Below are 19,564 nucleotides of genomic sequence, written 5' to 3'. Positions count from 1 at the left end.
TCTGGATGTATCAGAAATGTTCAAAGCTTGATGGAAGTACACAAGCCCCAATATTCAAGTTCAAAATGGACCTTCCGACTAACGATTTACTAAATATCAGGAAAATACTGTATGTGAAATATGGGTTTAAGCTTAAGCGTTAAGTTACTTTTCTTGTAGGTGAAATGCTGCGGTAACTTTACTGCTAGCGATTGGCAATATCCTGCTGAGGGAGTGAGGATTCCTTCTTCTTGCTGCATTCAGACTGGATCTACAACTGAAGAGAAGTGTCATGAAATGTACACGCAGGTAACGCATCCAGCTAAAATACTTTATAGAACTTTTGAGTAAACCACAAAGGTGTTGTAATATTTACAACATTATTCATTTTACAACAAGGAAAATTTAAGGTTTTAAAATTGCAAAAATCAAAATCTAATTTGGTCTCAAATTCTTGTAATTTATATTTAAAACATTATGGTCTAAAAAAAAATCGGTTTGCATCTGAAAGAAATCCACGAATTGGAGGGTGCCAAACGATAAAAAAAATTGAACCCAATAAACAATATATAGATGTTAACGGTAAACTTTTGGTTCAAGGGTTGTTATCTAAAAGTAATCGAGTTTTTGAAAGAAATCATCGAAGTTGCCGCTATTGGAAAAACCTTCTTCCCGTTAGTAGGAGTAATTTTATCCTGCTGCCTAGCAAGTGTTATAAACAAAACTAAATATGAACCAATGGCTAAGGGCTTCAATCCACTTGAATAACGCACATAAATGATAAGCCAGACAACGTAAGACATCAAAATATTACTTTTCAGCGATTAGGCTAATATTCAAGTACTTTATACATATTTTATAATGTGCACTTTGCAAACTGTTTTTTGTTCCATTTGTCATATTTTTTGAATGAATATATGTTTGAATATATTGAATGACAATATGAATTGAATTTTTAATTTATTGAAACATTTTTTTCAATGAAATGTGTTGTGATCACATAAATTTTAATAATGTCATTTTAGGTTGAAAATAACATAACTAAATAAGTATATTTTTCACGATGATCAAACCATCGCTGGTATAAAATTTTATAAATGAATTCAAGACTTATGCTCTGATGCTTTCTTTCTTCTATATATACGTAACTAATATTTCCTAATTTTGAAGTAAATTTATAGAGTTAGCACGTTTATCAATTTTTTAATAGTAAAGGATATGTATTACCAAACAATACCCATTATTTTTTATAATTATTACTTGTTTTAATTCAATACTGATCATATAAATAGAAAAGCACGCAGATAATGTTTTAACGCAGGTCTTTCTTTGTATTTATTAAACAATATTGTTATTTCGAATTGCCTTATTAGTACATCTACTATATAGTGGAAATCGGCACATTTTGAATCCACTTTAATGCCTTTGATGAGTTTAAATTTTATTATAATCTATACATCTCTATTTTAGCCTTTCAGTTACTAACTTTTAATCCCTTACGATACACTTGCATTTGCAGGTCATTTCGGCACGTCTGAATTCCAATTTATGTCCTGCTTTTATTCTTTTATTTTTATTATTCATTAGGGATTACTCCATTTCATGGTATTAAAACAAAAATTTGTATTTACTGTGTTTAAACATCTGAAAAATACAAGTCCCTACTTGCTAATTAAAATTATAGTTTGCATTATTATTATTTAGATTAGACTCTAGACTAATTTTACAACATAAGGAAATATTTAATAAAATAAATGAACAAACTGATTTCTAATTGCCAAGCAAAAGCATAACAATGAATCGTCGAAAGGGTGAACACGCAAATTCTTAAATAATCATGTTTATTCTGTACTTTGGAGTATTTGTTTCRAAATGGTCTATGACTATTGAGTTTGCTACCGACAGTGRACGAAATCAATCGATAAATCTATTTGTCGTGTGAATCGCGTTCTTAAATRAGAAATATAAAATAATTGTGGCCCTTATGGCAAGTGCGGTAGTTTGCCAAMGTGTAGTGATATTTTTKATTATTTATGGGTAGGAAATGGAGGATGGAGCGCCAGCTTGCAGAAAGCTGGTAAGAATGATCTCTAACCTATAAATATTTTAGCTTGTACTGAGTTTAGTTTTCCGACATGCTACTGAAGTTTTATGGATTGTTTATTTTCTCCTCTCTTTGCTTTGTTGGTTTCAAATAAGTTTGGATTTTTACAGATTTTGTGCTGYATTAAACGCATTTTCTAMTAAGCAGCTTTTGGYAAGTWTAGCATTACTTYGCTTCTGGTTGGCATGTACATGTAGRACTTTTAGTACCATATTCATCAACTGACACGTGGGGTGGATTTGGTATCGACTGAGCTATTGGTTCTTTCTTAGTTAATTTTTAAACTTTCGAAATATTTTGGGCGGCTTTTTATTATTGAATCAAGCTCATCTGAAGCGTTTTGCTAAACAACCGCTTCAGATATGGAAATTTAGGTTCCAATTGGGATTCAATACAAGAATCATCAGTTTTCTGATAGTGTGGATGTGGTTCCGATTAAACCATTTTTTGTATTTCTACATCCAGCTCATCTGAAGCTTTTCCAGAGCTTGAAAGAAAAATATGGGTTCCAGTTTTATATTTTTTGTTAAAAGAACGTCAACAGTTTTAATTTTGCATGTTTTTTTTTTAATTGCGAAATCGACTGAAACATAACGCCGCCTTTTTTAACGTTGCTTAAGAATCATTTGAGCCACAGGGTTCATGTTTATATCATTGGATAGAGAACTGATAATTCGAATCAGTTATAACAAATTGCGTGAGTACATTCTGGCGGATTGGTCACAAAAGGTCACACGAAATTTGAAAATCAGACATGCATTGCAAGTTTTCGCCACAATTTAACTAAAAAAACGTCTTCGACAGAATGTCAATCTTTCAAGTTTCTATTGGCTTTATCTTGAAACTTGGAATTCTTTATTGAAGAAAGAGTAGTAGCTTAGAGCGTAAAAGCGTTCATTTTAAAATCAACATTGACGAAGYGCACAAAATTCAGGATTTTATGTTATTTGAATTAATTTTTGAAGAAGTTTAGAGYGACATTTAAAGCGTACATCTCTTTAYTGAACGCACAACTCTGAACTTTAGTTATAACGTTATACGTTATAACTCTTAGCGTCTTACTRSAAATGGGWGACTGCAGCCGAACTGCACCAGTACTGTGCCGGTACTATGGGTTGGCGCAACACTGTRCCAACTCCTAAAAATTAACTGAGTTATCCATGCCTATTTCGGGATTTGGGGCTATAAAAGCACAGTTATACGGTTTCCTAGATTTGAGCGTTCGTTAAAAWGCACATGTCTTCATATATGGAGRATTCCAAATGCGTCGGGAGAAATCCAGATATAATCCAAGCTTTGATTATTTGTTTGAGAGAAACAGAAAGCYTTGTTCAACAGATGGAACCATATATCAGTTTAGTTAATTTCAAAAGGCTAGTTCTGAAACCAGAACATTTTACAGAATCACCAAAAGGTCCAATTTCAAAAAGTTGATTTCTTGAGTATAACATTATTCAACAACATTACGTAAAAATACTGGCTTATTCCAAATCGACACTAAGAAAGTGTTCATTTATAAACTTATTTATTTTATTGTAAGTTACAAAAACACTTAATAAATTCAATATTTTATTAGATGCGTAAATAACATAGCTGTAATTACTATTGATTAATTATGAATACATATGAACGAATACTTTGATTACACATATGGTTGTAAAAAACTTAATAATTAAGAGATTTTTACAGTAGTGATGAATGTTATTCGTGAACTGGGTTTGAAAGTTCTAAAATTATAAATTGAATAAAATAGGTAAGTTAAATATTATAAATACATGGCAATCAAATACGTACGTGTAGTCTTATAATATAAATAATAGGGGTTGAAGCATGCTGATAATACTTCTAAGTATATTTATTTGCTCAATAGCAAATTGTAAAGAACTCACAGTATTTTCGTATTAAATCATCGAGCAAATATTATTTCATTCATAAATTTAAACTTTATTAGAAATGTTTACTTTCCTTAATAATACAGTAATCCTATATAAATCTTAATATCACATTTTCGTTTTGTCAATTTCACCCTGATTATTTCTTGGTAAGTCATTCTCCTTTCCTTCCTCCATGATAGCAGCATGCTTTTCTGGCGCTACTACCAAATCACGCAAACTTCTAACAGATGCCCTGTGCGAAGTTCTTAAAGAATTGGCCTTAAACGGCGTATTTGTTCGAGTCAGTAAACGGGGACCCAGGATAGTCATCAGAATGGCTGATATTGGAGCTGTTAACATGATCGATAGAATGCATACCATCATAACCTTATTGGCATAAATATGTTCTTCTGATGTTCGGTCGGTAATGGCTCCTAATATAACTGGTCCGAGAGCAGCCTGAAACAGATAATGTCAAATAAAATAGAAAATTAGGTGCATTTTTTACTTCCAAAGATATTACTCATAATTATTTAGTATTAAGTTTTTAATTTCTTGAAAACAATTTTATTTGTTTGATTTGAGTGCAAATTTGAATGAAATTCTCGGTCGTGGTGGTTCTGAGGAAATATGATATTGTATTGATTTAACAAGATGTTTATTTTTCTGTTTAATAATCGTCGACGGGCTGCAGCTGTCATAAGGGAAATATTGCAAAACCTTTTTTTTTAATTTTAAGAGTGCGTACATTATCTGATAATATTTAAATTTTTGCCTTTTTCGAATAATATTATTTGGCGTTGTAATGGTATACTCACTTCAGTGAGAAATCAACAAGTCGAAACTATTTTAAATCGCTTTATGTGGCGATGCATTTACCAAAGGAAATGGAAAAGAAATTCAAAAATTTTGTACTAAAGAACAACGGGCCAACTCGTGCAAAAATAAACCTATTGATTCCACTGCTCTTAATGAAGCGTGCAGATTGACCATGGCTCTTTTCTCTTTAGATTACTTTTGTTGTTGTTTTGTATCATGAAAATTGTTTTATGACTCAGTTTCATAAAAATTGAGCAAAATGCTAAATCAACGGTTCGTTTGAAAAGCAAGCTTCGTATTCCGTCGGAGCATTGAATGTGGATTCAACTTTCGCTCTACACAACATATCCAGCAGATAGGACTCAAAGTTTTATGAAAATGAATAACAAGTCCGAGAGCATTTAATTTAGCATGAAAACGTATATTCCGTTTCATGACTCGAGGAGTTCATATTTGGCTCAGAAATCTGTTTTTTTCAGGACGACCATCCAAACTAGTTTAAACCAGAAAGTTGCGTTAGGCAATATTTGCGTGCGAACGACACTTTGTACAAAACAGTCAACAATAAAAAAAAGGAAATTGAACTGCAAATGACTCATCCAAAGGGACGACCAAGCCAACAAGTATATCATYACGTTAATTCTGTAGCTCGCTGCYTTCGGAAAGTGGCAAAAACCTCAATTTCGCTTCAGGYTTTTTWCTGCAAAAGTGATTAAATGTTCAGTTTGGTTCSGGAAGTGAAYAACATTCGTCGTCAGTCTTTTGTTCTTAGACGGCATATGCAGATTGATKTGGTGCCAWTAAGMCAAGTGCGCTAGATTWTCCGTTTTCTTCTAACTGARAGATTAAAGATTTCAATTCGTAGTRAATCKTTATTGTTTGTTTAAGTGCAGTGGGAGTTYTTTGAGGAGAATRGAGCATGAGGTGCCAACTTGCAGAAAGATGGTAAGAATTATTTCTAATCTATGAGTCTCTTGGCTTCAAGTGATTCTAGTCTTTCGAGAAGCAGCGGAAGTTGATGGCATTTTTTATTTCCGTTTATTTCATCTGTCCATTTCAAATAATTAAGCTTTTGACTTAGTTTCTGTAATACTAAAGAATCTGTTTTTTTCTCTCCAGGCGGCAGGATGCAGCTTTCGGTAAGTGGGGCATTGCTTTGCCCCTGGTTGCCATGTAGATGTAGAGTTTTTAGTCCCATATTATTGACTTGTATATTATCATATTGCTTCATGCCATACTTATTCGACAAGGAACGACGAGGGACGTTCTGGATTCTGGATTGAGTTTTGACATTTTTCGAATTTTCTTTTGAAAAATTAATTTTAATTGACCTTTGTATGTAAAACTATTAACTTTCTCTTGTGAACTATACTTTTTACTGTTTTGGCAGGTAATTTGCGTCTTTTGCAGATTTTTTCTTCATTAAGTTACACCCTAAATTGAATTGTTTCTAAATTCTCATTTAGATTTTTCAAATTAAAAACCGTTTTTACTCAGTTTTATATATAGTAGGTAATTATTTACATTGCAAGTAATTGCTCAAGGGTGTTTTAGTTGGTAATTATCATATTTTGGCCGTTCTGGACTTCGATAATAAAACCGATAATAATAATTATTTATTAGCGTTTTGCAGAAACAACTTCTACTACCACTTTTCGATGGTCAAAAGTCCACGATTCTTCCATTAACCATTAGTGCATTGCGTTTTGTACGGCATGTATGTAAGAAGAAGACTTATTTGATCAGACACTTTATGTAGAAATTTGGGTTCATTTTGTATTGTTTGGGATATTGCTGGTTATCCACTGATACTTTTTAACTCATTTAAATCAGCTATCGCAACCAAGGGCAAATCGTAAACTTTCACCTCAACTAAAACCAACTAAAAAGTTCTGGTAGTTTTTGTACCACGACACTCAAGAATTCAGCACTTGTCCAAAACGGCTGAACTCGATTGTTTCATCAAAATATGAGTCTTACATTCACAGAAGAGAACAAATTCACAGCGAGTTTTACTAAAATGCATCGTATCATTCTCCCGATATTTCGAAAAAGATACATTTTTTAAAGAACTTTGAACATCAATAGCAGAGGAGCCAGACATTTTTTGTTAATAAAAGTTAGTGCAGATCGTCTTCTTTTGGTCCAAAGAATATCGCAGTACCCGTTACAAATACCCGTACCGGTACAAATTGAGCAGGAGCTAATTAACCGAATACGAGAAGCTGCTCGATAAGAGTGGATAATACGGAGATTACACTGACACTAACCTATTTCGAGTTGTATGTCGAGTGTAAATGTATGTTTATTTGTAAACATTAATTTGAGGTTATGAGGACAATAATTGATATTTCGAAAAAGTACGTTTCATAGTCAACGAATCCTGTTGAATTTACCGTGTATCCTTGTCTATGTTATTGTCACGATCTGTATAATTCCATGGTAACCGGAGTTTTTAATAATTATGAAGCAACAGGTATTTCGTTAATTTTAATTAGGCAGATTACTTTGACAAACTTTGTTGTCGTCTTTTTGATATAGTTTTTTTGCAAATTTTTTGAATCCATTCTTATAGAAAATATAGAAAATTTTAGAAAATTAGGATTTTCCAGGATACCGTTTTTATAGAAAATCGAACGTTTCTAACAAATTTAAAAATTTCCCAATCGGCCCCGATATTAACAGAGTTATGCAGAAAATTGCTACATACAAAAATTTGTTTTTCCAAAAAAACTGCGACCTTAAATGAACACATTGATAACATTGTTTCGAAAATTCGTCTTTTCCACCTTTAACTCTTATGGCTTTTACGTTTTTCAACCGATTTCAGTTTTAAAAAACACAAAATCACTTGCTTTTGGATCGATTTCGAATTGAAGTGCAAACCTTGCCTTGGTGCTTATGGGGCGAATATACACTTTTTTTTATTTCAGAACGCTTCCAAGCAAAGGAAGTGGTACCAAAACGATCAACCTATTTTCTGTTCATTCGAAATTAGTGGAATTCTAAGTGAGTATATTCGAATGAGGAATAGCCTGTAATGACTTAAGTACATGCAGTTTGCGAAAACCACGGGATTCCAGCTTGATAAAACTAATAATTCTTTACATAGAAAATACATTAACGAAGAAGTTGCCATGCTAAAGATATTGCAAAAATAATTAAGTGAGCACTCAAATCAATAATCAAAATAAAATGATGACTGAAAAATATTCTTTCCGCAATTTTGAGGAGTTTGAGGAATTAAGAGCTTTCTCTAGAGATATGTTTTAACTATACATCGAAATGAAGTCATTGACCAGATGTTGTCATTTTTACTCATTTCTGTTTGAACTGACCTGTTTTTTTGTTGAAATAAAAGTTCGATGTGTGATAAAATCCACCATAAAAAATGAACTGGATATGAAACAGGATCATCTGAATGGATTTAGTGTAACATTTACAGACATTTCGCTAGCAGAGTTACGTTTTGGGCAATCGCAATCCTCGTGTTTCTCCTTTTCAGTATAAATACGAGCTATTTTTCGCATATTAGATAATCTACTCATATATTCGTGGACAACTTAGATTTACTTGTCACATATTTCTTTTGAACATAAAACTTCTGCTAATGCAATTTTTATTATCGATGTTGATTGATAGAAATTCGCACTTATATGGCAAACAGAATTAAGCTGATTGGTTAGAATTGACCAAAAGAATGCAATTTTTAAAACATTTTTTTTTAAATTAAACTGAACTTACTTGAACTGTTGCTTTAGCCATTAGCGCCAGTGAAGTGAAAAACTTCTCCTTTAAATTTAAGCCACAGCCTATGCCAAGAACAGCCGTGCTTGCTATACGTATTAACGAAGATGCAACTAGAATGCCAAGGCCTGAAAACAATATATAAATCATAAAAATGGTTCTTAGTATCTTATTTATTTAACTGTATATTTGAGTTAAAAACTTGCGTACCCATAAGTAGAATGTTTCCATCTAATTCACTAAACTTAATTTGAGCACCAGTCACGGAAAACAATATGGGTTCGAAAAACATCCATAAAATTTCGAATCCTTCAGAAGCAGGATTCTTTTCAATATCCCAACCTTGCTTGGACCACACTACTAAAGCAGTGAAGGCTGCTGTAACACAACCAAGCGGACCAGCTCCACTGTAGCCAAGAGTCTCGCTACCAAATACACTTATTGAACATCCCACCAATAAAAGTAGAATTCTTAAAGGCGCCTGAAATATAAATTACTTTTTGTTCAAGAAAAACTCACAAATTAGGATCAACATCTTACCACATAGGGATCATTTCGCTCTGGAGTGTACCGACATAGAATACCCCAAAATAATCCGAAGCCTATACCACCTACGATAGAAATCGGAGCTTGCAGTATAACAGAAGTTAATGATCCTACTGAAAACATTGCTCCTTCTATAATTCCAAATACGGCGACAGATACTGCGTCATCAATTCCAGCTATAGCTATGATCAGAGTGGGGATTCCTTTAGCTACCCCAAATCCTTTAGATCTCAGTCTGAAAAATAATATAAATCAGCAATATGATGGGTTCATGTTGCAAGTAAATAAACTGAAAAGTTACCTTATTAAACAAACTACAGTAACTGCTGGAGAGACAGCAGCAACAACGGCTCCCAACGCAAAACTGTAGTCCCACGGAATGTTTAAACAAAATTTAGACATAATTGCAACAACAACCGATTCAACGAACCAGGGGCCCAGACCAAGTTTTAGTACCGACCACTTCAATCGACGCAAGGCTGATGGATCTAAATCTAAACCTGCTCTTGTCAGTATTATTACTAACGCAATCCTCCTGAAAATACAGACGGAATACAATTATTTTAATGTTATTTTAATTTCGACTAGAGGCAGCCACTCTGAACCCTACCTTAAATGTTTAGTTATATGATTAAATGTATCGTCTATATTCACGACATGTAAGTTTTGCATGACCATTCCAACGAAAAGCATTCCAATCAGTCCCGGTAAATTAGTCAGGCTTATCAACCAGCCTCCGAATTTGGCCGCCAGCACAAGAATCAGCAGCTGAAAAAGTTGTCCATTGGGTGGCGCAGCGATATCACCTAAGGAGAATAATAGTTCTGGAATGATATTTCAATCGGAATAAATACTAAGCATATAAAATAATCCCACTACTATTTACAGCATCTTGTACTATTAAAATCGCCCCTGATAGCCCTTTCTTCGCTGCTCAATTCAAAATTTCTATATAAATGTATCTATAAAATTAGCGAATAGCTTCCTAACGACATCAGATGCGGCGCAATATCTCAGATCTCAAATTACTCAGATGTTAATTCAATAAATTGAAATCAATCACTACAACAGAAAATTAAAGCGAGAGCTACTTTAGACATCTTCTACGGCAACAAATGAACATTCAGGTCAAAAGGAAACTACATGTTTTCGAACTTTAAACTCTTTACGATGTTTGTACAATCTAGTTTATATCTGAGGCAATTGCGTATTAGACAATAAATCATATTTTATTGAAAACTATATTTTTTTATAAATTACCATTAAAAACAACTAAAGGGTGTTCCAATAAGAATGACGGATTTAAATTTGAACTAAAACATACATATTTGTGGCATGTTTGAAACATTTATTGAAAAATAAAGTACACATCATGAGGTTATGAATGGAATAAGACATCGGCCCAGTGACCCCCGCTGCTCTGCTAGCACAAACGTGCTCTTTTCATGAAATTTTGAAGGATTGTTCCTCATAAATTTTGCGGTATTTCAGAGATACAGCGTTGAACTTCATTTTTTAGGGCTTCGATCGTTGTTTGTTTGTTCACATAACCTAGTGAGTTTAAAAAACTCAAAGAAAAATGTCCATAGGCGTTAAATCGCATGATCTGGGCGGACAATGTCGATCTCCAAATCGAGAAATAACACGTCCAGAAAATGACTCGTGCTGACACGAAAACTGCATTTTCGAAGAAGAATTGTCCGATGATGCCTCCAGCCCCCAATGCACACCGAACAGTGACTCTTTTTGGATGCGTCTGTTTCTGAACGATCACTCGTTGATTTTCGGAACCCCAAATGCGATAGTTTTGTCGATTAATGAACCAAGCCATGAAGATGAAAATGGGCCTCAAAATGGGCCGTCACTAAAAATGATGTTCGTTGAAAAATAACCGTCCAATTGTCGTTGTTCCAAAATCCAATCAACAAAGGCTCTCCGTTGCCCATGATCTTCCGGCTTTAGCTCTTGAGCCATTTCAACTTTGAACGCATGAAACTTCAAATCTTTTGTTAAAATTTGATGCATAGTGGTTGTGGAAACACCAATTTCTGTAGCTCTATACAGAATTGATGTGGTTCAGCATTCCTCAACATCTGCACATACTGCTGGGATATTTTCAGTCGAACGACCAAAACTGACACGTTTTTCTGTTTTCACTTCATTAACAGTTTGCTGAAATTTCGTCCTTAATTTTCTCACAGTGGCTTCAGTTGGAACATTCAAGTTCAGAACCGTCGGTTCACAATCCAACGTCATGTTTTTAATGGAACACCCTTTAGAAACTAGCTCTTATAATCTCCAAAATAGTGGCCAGTTCGATGTAAAGGTTTAAAAAGCATCGGCCAACTACATGTGTAGAAAGTTACCAATATCGGGTGTCCCTTAAGTATGTGACAATCTCTCAAGAGCATGCAGAGGAGGACAAAATAATACGTTTTGTTCATATAAAAAAAAATGTTAAGGACCCTTAACGGAGGTATGAGACCTCGAAAGGTAACGTTTACATTTACATTTCCACTCCTAACTTTTCAGAAGATCTCTATATAATAATGATGTTTTAGCGAAATGCGTTTTCAAAAAAGTCATAATATGATTTGCAAACCGAGACTAAAACTATCAAAAGAAACCAGGAACGGACTGGCCCAAGCACATAATCAGTTAAATGTTAGCCAAAGTCATTATTTTCAACTGCAAATATAATTTCTCTTCTCTCGCTTCTTCATTTATGTCGATAAAATGTACGGTTTGTATTTTCAAAAATAAATTGGTTTTAATTTAATCAGTTTTAAATACTGTTCAGGAACTAACGTAAACTACAATGACTTAAATAAATCCCTTTGGTAAATGTTGATTATGAGCTCTCTTTCATAGTAAAGATTGAATTTCTCTACAGTCTCCAGATGAGTCTCCAAATGATATTTGTACTTGAAAATAATGATCTGTTAAAGTATAACTTATTATGTGCTTGGGCCAGTCCGATTGTAATTTTTATAGTCTACCTATATCTATGGCCTAGACGATAAATACGACGGTTTCTCTCTAGACGATAAATTCGAAAATATCAAGTGTTCTTATGTGGACTCGCGCTTTCTAGTGTTTCAAGTTTATATTGAATGTTTTGGCTCTTAAACGAAAAAACCCTTGAGTTTGATGTTTCCATTTTTTGCGTCTCTTGCATTGCTTCAAAAATGACATACTAGATAAGTTTGTCTAGCAGTATTTTGAATTACGTATTATAAAAAATACAATTTCTCCTAAAGGATCCGTACTTACTTACCGGCTATGGTATAAAGAATACACCACGATACCACTCCAATGATAATGAGGGCCAAAAATCGTGAAAAGTCCCGGTAATGAGGGCAATACGGAAATGGGCATAGGAAGGACCAATATTTCGGTTCCCATGTTTCTGGTGTCGACTCTTTTGACCTACATTTAAGGCAAAATGCATACCACCAAGACCTAAAAACAGACATTTATTCAAAGAATTTATGAATGGTTATGAAAGCATTTCAAATCAATAAAATGGAGCAACAAGCAACTAATTTGAAAATTTATTTTTAATGATAAACTTTACCTGGGGTTATCATCACCGTTATCCGAAAATCTGGTTTTCGACTTCTGCGATGCTGTGGATACTTTCGAAAGGCTTCTGGTGAGTTTGTTAATATCCGTTTTCTCAGTTCCATTCATATCATTTTCTGGAACTTAGGAATTATTCTAAGCGAAAATTTTAAAGCGTATGCAATGCAAATTATCTTGGAATATGTATTACAATAAATAAAATGAAGACATTTCGCCTTTGAGTGTTTCTATAAGACAAAGTGTCCCTGCCTCCAAAAATTGTAAAAAATATTTTTGAATTGCTATGAATATAACACCACCTTGACTAAAGTTTTTAAAGTGATTCATTTATTTAATGTTTGTGTTAATTACAATATATAGAAAGCAAATCGGAAAATTAAACAACTTCGAATATTTATACCACCTATTCGGACACCTGATGGAAGCTGGGCAAGAACAGACGCTGAAAAAGAAATAGTATTTCCCGAACTTCTTCGCGATGTATTTGAAGTACCGGAAGCAGAGATGCAGGATGATGTGACCCATCACAAGAAGCAGAAGCTCACGGGTTAACTGACACTCCGATCAAAAACTAAAATTACAAAGATGTAAAACCAATAATTAGAAATCTCAAAGGTAAGAAGACTCCAGGATTCGATGATATTACGGGCAAAATACTAATTGAATTGCCAGACAAAGCAATAAGCTTCAGATCGATTGTAATCAATGCCACCTTTCCCCTGGGACACTTCCCTGATCAGTGGAAGAGAGCAGAGATAATTCTTATCCCCAAACTTGGTAACCAACTAGGTCTATAGGTCAATAAATCTTCTTCATACACTAGCTAAAGTTTGCGAAAAAGTTTTCGTTAAGCGGCTCAACAAAATCATATCTGTGTAAATGCTGATTCCTGATCATCAATTTGATTTTCGCAACCATCATGGTACAACTGAGCAAGTAAACATAATAACTGGGAAAATCAGGAATGCTGTTCAAGATAGGGAATGTTGGCTCCGAGACGTAGCTCAGGTTATCTCCTTGAACAAAATTTGTCATAAAAGGATATTACACAAGTTGTACAATTGGTTCCCTTTTATCTGAACACGCGTAGGTCATCAATTCAGATTGTTGACCTGACCAGGGTTGAAGACGTGGGATAGGTTTGGGTAACATTGTATTGTGTTGTTGCCGAGCTCTGAGTTAACGAGTTATTTATTAAAGCGAATTAAAGCCTTACGAGACCCGAGACTGGAATTTTAACACCTTAAAAAAAGATCCTCAACATTTTTCCTCAGTAACGTGTTACTACTTTGTTCAAACAACTAAAAAAACAACCACAGAACAGAGTCCCAATACCAATTATAAAGACGACGAGTTTTCTTGTGAAATCGATCTTTAATTTTTTTTGCATTAAAGACCCGATTTGCCAGTATGTTGAAATAAAACGTTAGAAGAACGCGGTTTTTCTGTTAGTAACAGTGTTGTTTAGAAATATTGACCTAAAAGTGAAAAAACCGTTGCCAAATACTTAAATAATTATAAACTGTTTGTTTATCTGTTCGGAGAAATATTTTTGAATAAAAACCGAGAAAAAAATATTAGGAACTTTCCGTCAATTTCCGTTCAAAGCTGCAAAAGGTTTTCCAAAAATGTTTGGAATGCGGTTAAGAAGACGAGTGTTCCATTAGAATGTCAGTATTTTTAAGTAAACTTGTAGAAAATAAGGCGTTTTTTTGGTAGACAGAATTGTTCTAAAATTTTGCTAAAACTGGAAAGACCCGAAATTTTAAAGAAACTTTTAAAATCATCTGAGCGATAAGCGCGGAGAATTTTTCAAATATTTTTTTGTAAACTTTAATAATAATAATCTTAATTACTTTTGGCAAAAACTAAATAAAATTATTTGGTTTTTGTGCCAAATTCGACGCTGAAAAGGGTTTTGTAAAGTTCTCTACAAACCAGTGAATGCGGCGAATTCTCAAATTCTCAAGCAAAATATTATTTTTGTCGGTTTGGCTGAAAAGACCCCATCATTGTGAGAAAAGAAGAAAATTATCAGAAAATTGTAAATTTCAATTTTCGTTTTGTGATCGGCTTTTGAGGAAACCTTAAAAATTTTCGGGGGAAAACGGGAGAAATTTAGAACTAGAGAAAAGTTTTTGTAAAATTCATACAAAGCTATAAATTTATCTTGTTTTTGGTGTAAAAGACCTCCAGATCGTCAGTTTGTTTAAATAAAACTGTACAAAATGAAGCGCTTTTGAATAGAAAGTAAAGCATAAAAAATTCAGTAAAGCTAAAAAATCACATCTTTTTTTAACAAACTCTACAGTCTTCAGAGGATAGTAACAAGTTTCCAAAGAAAGGATTGGGGCTGGAAAGGGATTTCAAAACTTTTTACAACAGACAATGCACCATCTGGTGCAGACCAAATTTGTTCATAAAGGTACTTATCACGTTTAAATTTTTTATTCAATTTTTAATCGCGATTAACTAACCGCGTTTAAGAACTAATCTGGTTTAAGAACCCAGCTGCTATTCACCGTTGAAATTCAGGGGTGGATTAGTTAAACCTTGTAGGAATATGACAACCGTGCAAAATCTATATAATTATTTTCCATAATGTCCAAAATTTAAGGTTAACAGAACAATCTGGTTCTGACAAAGTTGAATAATGTATGTTACGAGCTGATATTCTCATACTCGTACGTAGTTAAAAACCGTGGTATCATGGAAAAAGGAAAGCAGCCTCATTGCCCAAAAATCTATAGTTGTTATTAAAGCCAAGAAGGCCGGCAGAACTTCACAGCATATTAAATTACAAGCGTGGAAAAAAATGAATGCTATTTTAATTCCGATTGACAGAGTTCCTGGTACAAAGACTGGAGCGTCCTGAAACGATTCTATAGAAGCAAACATACCCTGTCTTGACTTGAATTAATACTCAGTTGTATAAGTTCTCATAGTGATAAAGCAAAGCTATTACTAAATTCGCTATTTTCTAATGTAGCCGTCAATCTGTAACTATTCAAAATTGTTGAATCGTGGGTAGTGCAAAGCCAATCAGCAATATTGTCCATAATTTTTAACCCGTTAAGTATTCATTGAAAAAATACGTCTTTTGTTTTCGAAATACTTCATTTTTCAAATCACAATCACAATAACTCTTTTTAATTAATATTAATATTATTTCGTCTTCCAAGTTAATTCTCCAACTTGCTAGGTTGAAAACAAAACCCTCAACTTGAAAGGTTATGCTATATATTTAAACTAGTTTAAGAACTTAATCCTCGGGCATGGACGGATTAAAGTTTAAGGACGCGTTTTAGGTGAAAACTGTACGGTACATACCGTTTCTGATGTTTAATCCGGTTTAACGCTTCATCGCGATTAAAGTCTGTCGGTGCATACGGGCATTAATACATACCAAGKTGTCTTTAAAATTGAATAAAATTTTGTAATTTTCCGCTGCTGACAACATTTAAATCGTTGTCCGAACTGGAATATTCAAAAATATAAYAAAATTGCCTTTTAGTTTTAGTAAGTTAATGCGGTCGTAACGCAATTACGTAGTAATKGAATAAWKCAACTTTCCAATTCGTACGTAGAGTGCTCCTTACAAGTTTTGTAATGTCTTATACAATTATATACCACTTTTCAAAAAATCAAGAGTTTGTTGAGCCGCCATGTTTATTCRAATTTTAAAAAAWTTCCYTATTCCCACARACTGCAATAGCAAACGTCAGGTGAACGCGCACAATGCGTATTTAATCCACACAACTGCTTCTCCAGTCCATATGGACTCGCAACTTGATCTTTGAATTTTTTCATTCGAACCCGAAAATTTCATATGGGCAGAGACAAACGAGAGGTTTTATTACGTGTCTCTAATAAGGGGGCCGAAAACCAGTCGGAAATCGGAAATATCGAAGCAAGGACTGCTATGCGATGGATCACGACGATGCGTTTACGGTATCACGAAGGAAAAACCGTAAGATATTGTCTTATTTTTTCTTCAGTTTGTATAGCGCGTCATGCTTTACAGACTTTCTTCCCTTTTGTATTTAACTTCATATCCTGCTTATTAGTACCCTAAATATTTGAACGGTTTTGCCATTGCCTAACTTGTTATGGAGGAGCGACTCCTATAGTTAGAATGTTACGGTTTATTTCAAAATTAATAAAATAAAATAATAAGACTTTCGGTTGGCCGACTTTTAGGGAATTCTAGGGGCCATGTTTCATTTGCTTCCATRGAGCGCACGCTCCTGCCGAGCACCTAAATCTTAAATTTAGACTAAAACATCTAGTTGATGAAGATGAACTGTTCAGGAGGTTGTTTCTAAAGGCAAAAGGAGATGGAGATACATTCACCATTTGCATAGGAACAATGCAACTGAAGTAACCTTGTGAATTTCGAAATGCATAGCAGCATTTACGGTTTTTGAAATTGAATTAAAAACTATTTACTTAAAAGAAAGCTTGTTAAAGGAAAGTATTGTTTGCCAGGTTTTTCGCACAAGCAGCATAATTAGTAAATACAGTGAACTGGAGAAATTAGTCTCATGAACTCAATCTATTCATTACTTCTTATTACTTATGTAGTACTTATTAATTTATGAAGGTTTATTACGGCAAACATTTAAGAAGATGCATATTACGGATTTGCAATTGTCAAAAGCCTTTTGTACGCGTTGTACCTCTGCCAAACAAGGATTTTTTTGGAACGGCTCATTTATCGATAATACATTTAAAAGCCCAAGTTTTTTCAAAGTACTTAACACAATTATTTATTGGTTGGCTAAGGTGAAAGTGAAGTACTCAACAAAAGTATAATGATAAAGGACTCACAAATTTGATATGATGACAATTACAAAAACTGGTTACTGTGGAAATTACTGGGTAAACCAAAATGGTAAGATGTGAAGAGGTTCATTGGTTATTGTAATGATATTTCTTTCAAATATAACGAGCTGGGAATTAAGTTAAGATCGAAAAATCGCACTATATTCGAGAATGCCATATCTTCGTTTGCGCCATGGCTTTTTGGTTGGTGAATTTAATTGGTGCATACCTGGGCCTTTTATCAGAGGTGAGTGTGGCATGATTGTATTCAGCTGACGAACAGGCTGGCACAATTCACAAATCTCGCAAAAACTGTGTACTTTAAAGACAATTTATACTTCGTTCATATCTCTTTTCCGTCTTGACAAATACTGTTTATAAGGCAGGTAAGATTTCAGTAATATAAATGGTGTTAGAATGACATCCTTCACGTCGTGTTTTTTTACTATGAAAACCAGTGAAACGCGAATATTTCAAATGATTTTAATATGCAGTCAACGGTAACGCATTTTGGTAAACAATAAATTGGTGTTTAATTAGTATTATACGGAGCAAGGAGGCTGTCTCATTAATCGAAATAACCAGACTTTTTATGCAAACTTCTATAGCATGGCATGTTTTCAATGACAACTCAGAGATGGGACATACTGTTTGTTAAAAGCTACAACATTGTAGTAAACTTTACAGTCTGATTTGATTTATGTTGTACGACTATTAAAGTAACTAAAAAAGACGACAAAATTTAATGACTTTGTAATTAGTTTGTAACTTTTCTTACATTCGAAAATGGTTCGAATGACGTGCCATCCATCGAGTACGAGCAAAGTTAAAGGCTTTCCATGAACTGTTAATGGAGTTAATTATATTACTAATAGCTCATAAATAATATTTTTGAAAGATGTGATTAGGGGTGTAAATGTACAGTGATAGATCATCATCGATGTTTTTTAAAATACAGCCCCTGGCGCACTAACAGCATGATAAGCCAATGAGCAAACTTCCAATAGCAACACTAACTGAATTTGTGAACGTTTGTGTTGGGTTTTTCTCAAGTGCCGGGACTAATTTAAAACTGATAACGCTTGATGTAAGAAAATAGGGTCAGCTTATAACGTTTTTCCTTCAAATATAGTAATTAAACGGTTCCTTTGAATATGCAACGTGGCCATTGATGTTGCAAAACGCCTACTACATTTAAATCTAAGTTATAATAAACGACAAAAAAGCAGTCTGAACGGTGATTTTTGCGCCATTCTATAGGAAAAACTATGTTTTCTACATGCTATGAATTCGCTTTAATTCCTCCAGTTTGATGACTTTAAATGCTACTTTAAGACTGATGTTGCAAGGTTTGCGACATTCGACTTCGGTTCAAAGTCAATTTTCAAACATTCGCTATGTAGAAACAAGAGCAGTTTGAACGTTGATATTTGCGTCATTTTGTAGGAAAAGCTATGTTTTCGACATGCTATGAATTCGCTTTAATTCCTCCAGTTTGATGAATTTAAATGATACTTTAAGACTGATGTTGCAAGGTTTGCGACATTTGCCTTTTCAAATTTTCAAAAATGTGTTATGTAGAAACAAGAGCAGTCTGGACGGTGGGTTTGGCCTCATTTTGTAGGAAAAATCGAATTCCCTTTGTGCTGTGAGTTTGATTTCAAGAAAACAGGAAAATTTCTGAAGAACAGTCACAAAAACTATAGACCAGACATCAACCAGAATATTCCCTTGACTGAATCCGAAAATAATTCTACACCTGGACCGACAGGCATGGATCAAAGCGTTTCAGTTAGAAATATGTATCCGTCACCTGAAGCTTCTGCAATTGTAATACGCTAGAAAAATTATAGGAGACGTGAAAAAACCGGGTAATTCTACATCTGAAATTGAAGAACTTGAACAAAAAATATCCGAAAAAGCAATGAAAGTAAGAAAGGACGAAGGTAGGAAAGTGAAAAGAATATCATTGCTGCTGACACAGAAGAGATTGTCGAGGCCTTTGAAGACGATCGATCGGATAACGTAGCTTGCATTTATTGCAACGAACTTCTCGCCCATTCACGACCGCGAGAAAGTGTATTAG

General features: G+C 34.0%; 1 protein-coding gene and 1 non-coding gene across 8 annotated transcripts in view; one reads left to right on the top strand and one right to left on the bottom strand.

The window, feature by feature from the left end:
• The first annotated feature begins 6 nt into the window (after positions 1 to 6).
• Positions 7 to 910, top strand: LOC109535671. Its single transcript, XR_007281086.1, has 2 exons — positions 7 to 288; positions 580 to 910. It is a non-coding gene; the product is annotated as an uncharacterized LOC109535671 (transcript).
• A 2,729-nt stretch (positions 911 to 3,639) lies between these two features.
• The window catches only part of LOC109535669 (sodium/hydrogen exchanger 9B1), a 39,708-nt gene continuing 23,783 nt past the window's right edge, over positions 3,640 to 19,564 (bottom strand). For 3 of the 7 annotated variants that reach the window (XM_019901598.2, XM_019901600.2, XM_019901601.2), the window contains exons 3-10: positions 12,647 to 12,776; positions 12,347 to 12,531; positions 9,680 to 9,875; positions 9,371 to 9,604; positions 9,064 to 9,304; positions 8,734 to 9,004; positions 8,521 to 8,651; positions 3,640 to 4,416 (exon numbers count right to left, since the gene is read on the bottom strand). In XM_019901598.2, the coding sequence (XP_019757157.1) occupies positions 4,084 to 4,416; positions 8,521 to 8,651; positions 8,734 to 9,004; positions 9,064 to 9,304; positions 9,371 to 9,604; positions 9,680 to 9,875; positions 12,347 to 12,531; positions 12,647 to 12,776 (1,721 nt within the window). In that variant the 3' untranslated portion in view covers positions 3,640 to 4,083. Of the gene's footprint in view, positions 4,417 to 8,520; positions 8,652 to 8,733; positions 9,005 to 9,063; positions 9,305 to 9,370; positions 9,605 to 9,679; positions 9,876 to 12,346; positions 12,532 to 12,646; positions 12,777 to 17,707; positions 18,722 to 19,564 lie in introns of those variants that run through there. The other 4 variants (XM_019901599.2, XM_019901602.2, XM_048664709.1 and 1 more) reach the window with 3 other exon arrangements.

The sequence above is a fragment of the Dendroctonus ponderosae genome, unplaced genomic scaffold (assembly GCF_020466585.1).
Source record: "Dendroctonus ponderosae isolate FM_Combo_2020 unplaced genomic scaffold, Dpon_F_20191213v2 Dpon_F_20191213_3, whole genome shotgun sequence".
Classification (NCBI taxonomy): domain Eukaryota; kingdom Metazoa; phylum Arthropoda; class Insecta; order Coleoptera; family Curculionidae; genus Dendroctonus; species Dendroctonus ponderosae.
This window is presented reverse-complemented; position numbering and strand designations above follow the sequence as displayed.